At 21.0% G+C, this 9,167-nt stretch overlaps 1 protein-coding gene across 1 annotated transcript; it reads right to left on the bottom strand.

Annotated features, from left to right (window-relative positions):
- Window positions 1-8,088: 8,088 nt before the first annotated feature.
- K444DRAFT_515355 (uncharacterized protein) lies at window positions 8,089-8,334 on the bottom strand (the record flags this gene model as incomplete). The annotated part of the gene is made up of 2 exons (XM_024873591.1): window positions 8,089-8,193; window positions 8,239-8,334. Coding segments are annotated over 2 exons (201 nt in total), but the record flags the coding sequence as incomplete, so codon positions are not given.
- Window positions 8,335-9,167: the final 833 nt, after the last annotated feature.

The following is a 9,167-nucleotide window of genomic DNA, read 5'->3' as shown; positions in this document are numbered from 1 at the left end:
TTAAAGCAGGCCCTATTACTTTATTATATATATCTTTAAATAATAATATTATAAGAAATTAATATATTAAACCAATTATTACTTATATTTCTTTACTATCTATAATTACTTCTACTAATACCGGACTATAAAGAGCCAAAACTAATAATCTTCTATTATTTTTATTATTCTCAAATAGCCTTTTAAATAATTCTTTTATTATAAAGCTAATTAGAGAAATAATAAAGATATATATTGAGATATAGAAATATAATAGAACTAATAATAGTTTCAATTAAAAGCTTATTATTTTCCTTAATATCTACTAATATATAGAGCTTTTATAAGAGGTATTAGTAAAAGCTTTTCTAATTATATTAAAGGAACTAGTATAAAATTACTTTTATAATAATTAGCTCTTTTAATATATATATAAAGAGGCCTATATAAATATTTATAGCTTCTTTAAAGGCTCTGGTTTCTAATATTAAAACTTAGATAAGTAAAATACTATTATAATAGTAATTATAATAGCTTAATATCCCGAAAAGACAATATTTAAGCTTGTCTAATTACTAATTAATAACCTATATAAATTATAATACAGACTAGTACCTGCCTTATAAAATACCGAATTCCTATATAATAAGATTATTATTTTCTATTAAGGTATATTAGTATATTAATATATAGTTTCGGATTCTTTTTCTAATCTTAGCTAACTTATTAATAAGCTCTAATTATCTATTACTACCTATAAAAAGAAATAATAAATTAATATTAAGATTCTTTTTATTAATTAATAATACTATTTAAGAAAATAGCTAAATAATTATCTATTCAGAAATTATTAATATAATTCCAGTTATAATTACAGCTTCCGAAATAGTTACTCGAATAATTACAAGCTCTATAATTATAATAACTATTCGAATAAATTATATTTTATATATAGAAAACCCGAATACTACTTCTAGAAATATATATTAAAGAAATAAGAGGCTAAAAAGACTTAATTCAGAACCCGAAACCTCTATTAATTTAAGGCTCTAAACTCCCGTTAATTTAATAAGGAGTTTAGTAGTAGCTATTTATAACTAGTAGCCGAAATTAAAGGAAAAGAATATTACGAAAGTAATAAGAATAATAATAGAAAGAACTACTTAGATAGTATTCTTAAGGCTCTTCTAGTATTAATAAATAAAGTAAAGAAATAGTATTTAGATTTCTATTTTACTTTAGTTAAAAGCCTTTTAGTTACTTCTATTATACTAATAACTATAGCTAATATCTTTATAAATAACCTTAGTTTCCTTTTTCTTATATACTAATTAATAAGTAAAAACTACATCTTGGAATCTAATAAACTATTAATAGAACTAGCTATAAAGAATACCTAAACCTTTATAATAAATAATATTTCTAAATATAATACCCGTTACTTTTATAAAATTATAATTAATACTAGAGCTTTTAGATTTTTAATTACTAGTTCTAATTAATTCCAAGCTTTATAGCAGACTAATAATAGTATTAAACTTAATAAAACTATTAAAGGTCAAATTAATATCTAGTTTAGTATTAGATTTATAATAGTAAAAATACTAATTAGGCAAATATAATTCTATATTATATCTATAAAAACTCTATTTTTATTTAACTTAGCTAATATAAATAAGCTAGAAGTCTATTTTAATAATTTTACTAACTATCTTATTACTTTTACCGGATATTATATATCTATAATATAATGTTTTAAATATTCTTTCCTGTTTTGAAATACTATACTATAAAGCTTCATTTCCGAATTTTTTACCTATAATTCCTGTTTTCTTATAAATATCAAATTATAATATCTATATTATTACTTTAGTTATTTATTAGTTAGTAAGCTCCGAAATATATTAGAATAAGCAGGCTATAATATTAATATAGAAGCCCTTAAATACTTTATAAAGTACTATAAGTAATACTAGAAATTCGAATAATTACTAGAATAATTCAAGTTTAACCTGAGAAATAATATTAGTTTTAACTATTCTATTATTATTAATGTTTTCTATATTTCCGGTAAGCTTATATTCTATATTATTAATAAAAGTATCTAATATTAAGCCGGCTAATAGCTATAGAATATTAGTATCTTATATACTTGAAATACCCTAAAGTAGTATTAGATTAATACCTATTTAGGCCCTTCTAATTAGATTATAGTAGATACTAGAAAGTAGTTTACTAGTAAGAAGTTTACTTAACTTATAAATACTATAGATACTAAGGTTAAAATTATTCTTATAAAAGCTTATAATTCCGTTAGAATTATAGAATACTATTATAGCCCGATTTAATATATTTATCTTATTATTATAGTTAAAATTAATAGAATTAATAAAGATACTATACTTTAAATAGCTTTTAAAGCTATTAATAACTCTATAAAACCTAATAGTATTATTTTAATTCTCTTGGTTTATAGTACTTTATTTCGAATAACTAAATATAATACCCTATTACTAACTATATTATAGTAATTAGTAATACTTAAAAAAATAATAGCAGAAATTCAGAAGTTTCGAACTAAATATTAAATTACAAATACTTTAAATACCCGAAATAGTTCTAGTACTACTAATATCTATAAACTTCCCCTAAATTCGGATATTCTCATATAGTATAAAGGAAATACTAGTTAATTTAGTAGTTAGAATAGGCTATATAAGCTTATAATAATAGACAGGAAGTCTTATATACTAGCTTTACTATATAATAATACTATTTTATATTTAACTTCTATAAAGCCCTTTTATAAGAGAAATATTAAAATTAATATTAATAGTTCCGAACCTGAACTTGTTTCCGAACTCTATAATAAGGCTAAAGATAATACGAGTACAATTTCTTCTATTATTTCTGCTATTTTACTAAAGTATAATAAAAGATACTCTTATAAAAACCCTAATATTATAGTATTTCTATAGGATAATAACCTATATAAGAACTCTTATTAAGTTAAAATTACTAGCTTTCTAGAAAAAAATATATTTAAGGTTATTTCCAGATCTTAGATACTAAAAAAGATATATATTTTTAATTACCGGTTTATTAATGAGATTAAGAATAAAAATATAAAGAGAGAACTTAAGAAATCGAGACTAGTTATTTAAGCTTATAATAATAGTAAGAAATATATAGTATTAATATAATTACTAACTATCTAATATATTAGCTAGAGAATTATTCTCTATATTACTATTATAACTATAGGAACTATAAAGCTATATTTATAGGATATATTATAAGCTTATATTTAATTAATAATCTTATTTAATTATAATTTCTATATTAACTCATTTTATAAGCCTATTAGATAGCTAAATCTGAATAATAATTCGGTTCTAAAGGTTATAAAACTATTATATAATATACCGGAAACTGAAAACTATTAGTTTAAGACTTACTATTTCTATTATATTAATAAGCTCTTTATAAAATAGTTAATTTATAACCCTTGCATTTTTTATAGCAAGTAACTATTCGAAATTATTAGCCTTTAAACTAATAATACCTTATTTATTAGAAATAAGGATTTTATAAAGGCAGAATAACTAAAGTTCTATAAAGCTAAGTTCTTAGCTAAGAAATATAAATACCTTACTTTTAATAATAATTTTAAGTTTAATAAAAGTATTACTTATATAGAAACTACTAGAATTACTCTTATATAGAAATACTAGTATAAAAACCTCTAAACTATATTAATTAAGAATATTACTATTATAAATAATAGAGGTATTATATATTAATATTTCTTTATTAAGAATTAATATATTATCTAATATATTAGAAAAGTATATATTATATTAGTTTATTAACTAGAAGCTTTATATAATCTATTAATTACTACTTAAGCTATTAAATTTTCGGAAACTAATATTAAGGTATTTAATAAGTATATTTAATAGCAAATTAAGAATATTATTAGAAGATTGAAATTTATAAAGCTAGTAAAAAAGTTCTTATATTTAGTTATTTTTATAGATATTTTATTTATAAATAATCGAGATCTTTTAAATTAAATTAAATATATTCTAGTTCTAATAAATAAAATTAGATATACTAATATTATCTACTAGTTCTCTATTAAGTATAAAAGAATTACTAGAAGTATTCTAGCTTCAGAACTTTATAGTATAGTTTATAGTTTTAATATAGGCGCTTCTATTAAATTAATAATTAATAGAATACTAGAAATAGAACTCTTACTAGTTATTTATATAAATTCGAAGTTATTATACGAATATTTTATTAAATTAAATACTATTCGAAAGAAATATCTAATAATTAATATAATATACCTTTATTAGATATATAAATAATGAGAGATTATAGAAATCAAATGAATTAAAAGAGAATCAAATTCTAATAATTCTATAACGAAATTGAAATTATTAAATACCTTTAAGTATCTAATTAATATAAATATAATATAATTAGATATAGAGAAATAGGTCGAATATAAATAGAACAGGAAATAGATATATAAGATAAAAAGAAATAGATATATAAAATAGAAGAATATTATAAGAAGGGAAGTTATATATAAAAGGCTATATCCTTTAATATATAACTAAAACCTTAAAAAGTAATATAAATATATAAAATATTTGGGAAATCTAATACTAGGCCGAATTAGAAGAATTTATATATAATTAGAGGAAAGTACTATTTTTTGTATTTTTAGAAAGATTCTAATATTAATATAGCTATTTCTTTGAGAATTATATATATAATTACGGAACTCGGGATATAAGTAATGAAATATAAGTAACGGGATATAGAATATAAGATATAGTTATATAACCTTATATTTTATAAGTAACTCGACCGGTAGCTAATTTCTATTAGACTTAGCAGATTTAGAAATTATATATTAATATTATAATACTATAATTCTTACTTTTAAATAATAATTTCACTAATCTTATATAAATAGTATTTTATAACTATATAATAGTATTATATATTACTAGTAAACCGATATATAATAAATTAGTATTATAAAAAGAACTTGAATTTTATTTAATAATAAGAAAATAAAAAGACTTTATAAATATAATTAGTATATATATTTAATATTATTAAATTATAGAAAACTTATAATAAAGAAATATTATAATAGCTTAATTTAATATTAAAATATATTAAAATAAGTATTAGCTTTAGAATCTATAATTCTAGTATTTTAAAATAAAAATATATTTATAATAAAGAGAAATAATAATATATAAATACTATAATAGCTTAATCTAATACTAAAATATATTAGAATAAGTATTACGGGTATAGTATTTAGGGCTTGGAAAGCAAGGTAAAAGGTCTCTTATAAAAACGATTTAAAGCTAAGGAAGGAAAAACTAGAATATAGAAGGCTATAAGGGAATATATATACTCTATAATATACTAGTTCCAAAAGAACTTAGCCTTTTAAATATCTCTAGTATATTTCAAGTCTACTTCCCTAGCAAGGCGGCCGCATTATATATATCTAGAAGATAATAAGATATAGGCAACGGAATATAGGCAATAATATTAGCTAACTATATTAGCTAATAAGATTAAAAGCTAAATTATAATATTACTTCCCTCTTTAGAATAAGCTTATTCCCGAGCTTTATAAAAGCTATTAATCTATCTAATTTCATATTATTTTCTTTTCTAAAGTAAACTAATATCTCGAATATAGATATTATATATAAAAGGCTAGTACCTTTACTATATAACTTAGAAGGGTTTATTATTATTTCCGTATAATTCTGAATAAGTATTATTTTTTATATAGTCTAGCTAATATTATAGGTTTTATAAAGGTTCTAATATATTAATATTATTATTATAGAAATTCTATAAAACCAGAAAGCTATTATTTAATATTAAAACTAGATACTATACTAGATCCTTATTCTAACTAACCTAATAAATTCTATACTTTAGCTTATTTCTTACTAGCTTAACTATAATAATCCGCTTAATACTATATTCTTATTTACTATCCTCTAGTATTAATAGAGGTGGCTCCGGATTTACTTAATTTAGTAAAGAATTCTAGAGGTCTTTTTATAGCTTCTCTATATAAAAAACTAGATATATCTTTATAATTTCTAGTAGTTTTAGAAAGAATAAATAGCTATACTATTCTAGAATCTTAAATAGGCCTTCTATCTAGTTCCCTAGCTTCCGGCTTAAATAATCGGATTTCTAGTACTTTATAGTAACCTATATCTTGTTTCCGACTTTAAAATTAATTGGACGGCAGTATTTATTAGCTTATACTATATATTATTCTTATACTTGCTCTATATTACCTTAGGCAAATTACTATAATTTATATAATTAATTTACTAATACTTTAGCTTTATTTCTATTTAGCTTCTCTTTAGGTAAGTTAGCTTTAATAGAGAAGTTCTAATTTAGAGAAATACAAGGCTTATAGCCCTTTTTAGTTATAAACGGGAACTAGCTAATAGTTTTATACTAAAGGAAGGCTTATTAATAATTAATTATAGTAATTTATTTATTCTAGTTATTCTAGTAATAATTAATATATAGATATAATTTCTAATTAAAGTACTAATTAATAATCTTTATTTATCTATCCGTTTAGGGGTAATTAGCTATAAAGAGCTTAAGCTTTATATTAATTCTCGTATAAAATTCGCTTTAAAAATCGGATATAAATTAGGGTTTCTAATCTAATATAATTATTTCTGAAATATCTATTTAGTATACTATATAAAATAAAAACAGAAGTACTAGCTATTTAGCTATAATTATATCTTATACTAGAATTATAATTAGATATTTAGACAAGTAATTCACGAATATAATAACTATATTATAGCCTGATTTGCTTTTTAAATAGCTTTTAAAGTTTATAATAATATATTATTAGAGGTAATTAGAAACTAGAAAAGAATAAAGTAAATTAGGCTTCTTATTTCTAGATATATATAATCTCCTATAAGTATAGTAATTACTATAATATTAATTAATATTCTTACCTATAAATAGCTAGTAATATTATTTCTTTAGTAGCTAATAAAGCTTTATATATCTAAGATATCTAGAAAGAGGTTTATTATATACTTTATAGATTAGGGTAGTTTATAAAAATAGTCCGGGAGGTATTTCGTTCTTTATAATATAAAGTTTCTTATAGTATAAAAGAAAGCTGTTTTATAGTATCCAGATATTACTTTTAGCTTAAGCTATTATATATAGCTTCTCTAGATCCGGTAATATATAATTATTCTATAGAATCTTATTTACAAGTTATAAACTACTATACTCGGCAAGAGCTTCTAATAGTACTTCTATAAGGGCTATTATAGTAAAGTCTACTAATAAAGCTTCTAAGAAAATATCTTCTTTTAAGGAAATTATACCTCTAATAAGAATATTCTCCTCCGAAAAGTCTTTAGTATATATTTGGTTTTTAGGGCCGAATTCCGAATTAAGTAAGCCGACTTTATAAAGTATTACTATAAGCTATAAATTATAGATAATCTCCGGATTAATCTTATTTTTAGGAAGAAGTACTTAAGTTTATAGCTTCTTCTTAATCTGGCCCTAAATATTTACTTTATCTTATCTTTATAATAAAGTATCTACTTACTTATTTGATTTTCCAGAATAATATATAAGCTTAAAGTAATAGCAGAATAAGAGCTTAGCCTATCTAGCTTATTAAGAAGAGAGCTTTTTAGTAGTTATAAAGTACTTTAAGGTACGGTAATTAGAATAGACTTTAAAAAGAGCTTCCTAAAAGCCTTTTAGCTCAGCTCTCTATTCCTCTAGTACTTATACTATAGCTAGTATCTCCTTATTATATATATTATAATTAAGTTCTACCGGAAGTATAGTTTTGGAAAAATAAGCTATAGAATACTAAAGGCCTATTTCTGAGTCTTATTAAAAGAATAGGCTAGTAACTACTTCTTTAAATATATCTATTTCTACTATTATAGGCAGATCTGAATTATAGTATTATAGAACCGGAATAGAAATTATAGCTTTCTTTAGGCAAATAAAAGCCTTTTAATATTACTCGAATTACTTAAAGGAAATATTCTTTTTTATAAATAAGGTAAGAGATCTAGTAATTTGTCCGTACTCTCTAATAAAGTATTTATAAAAGTTATAGAAACTAAGAAAGAACTATATATCCTTAAGTATCTTTAGGGATTACTAGTTATATATTACTTTAACTTTATTGAAATCTATTTTAATATTAGATATAGAGATAATAAAGCCTAAATACTTTATATATATAACTTTAAATTCTGATTTCTTAATATTTACTTAAAGGCCGGCAAAATATAAATAGTCTAGTACTTTTTATATATACTATTTATACTTTACTAGATCCTTTAAGTAAATAAGAATATTATTAAGGTATATTATATAAAAGTTATTTAGATACTCGAAAAATATATTATTTATATAGTATTAATATATAGCCGGGCTATTTATAAGGCCTTCTTAGAAAATATTATATTTATATACTTTATAACGGATATAGAATATTATTAGCTCCTAAAAGTTCGGATCTATAGCTATATAATAGAAAGCTTAGCAAATATCTAATTTAGTATAGATCTTAGCTTTAGATAATTAACTTAAAGTCTTATTAATAAGTAAAAGAAGATATTAATTCTTCCGAATAATATTATTTAGATAACGGAAATTAATATAGAAGTATAAACCTTTATTTACTTTCTTTATAAAAAGAACTAGTAAAATAAAGAAAGCCTAATTAGCTTTAATAAAGCCTTTAGCCAGATTATCTTTTAAGAAATATTTAATTTCTAGAAGCTTTTAAGTAAATTACTACTAGAGGAATTAATATCTAATACTTTTAGTTTCCTTTAGGCCTTTAATCTAAATCTTATAATTATATAATCTATAAAAAGAAAGAATATTAGATTTCTTCTTAGAGAAAATAGAGATATATTTCTTAAGTTCCGGAAGTAATATTCTTTATAGCTACTAAAGCTCTATTTTTTCTGGTTATTAATTCTCTAGGCCAGAAATAACTTCTCTTTTCTAAGCTTTAAGCTTTTTATTAATTTTATAAATAGAGATTCGGCTAATAATATTATCTTCTCTTTTAGCTATATAATTAAATACTA

This window comes from Hyaloscypha bicolor, assembly GCF_002865645.1.
Source record: "Hyaloscypha bicolor E unplaced genomic scaffold K444scaffold_10, whole genome shotgun sequence".
Lineage (NCBI taxonomy): Eukaryota > Fungi > Ascomycota > Leotiomycetes > Helotiales > Hyaloscyphaceae > Hyaloscypha > Hyaloscypha bicolor.
The sequence above is the reverse complement of the archived record's forward strand: the minus strand, read 5'-3'. Positions and strand labels throughout refer to the sequence as shown.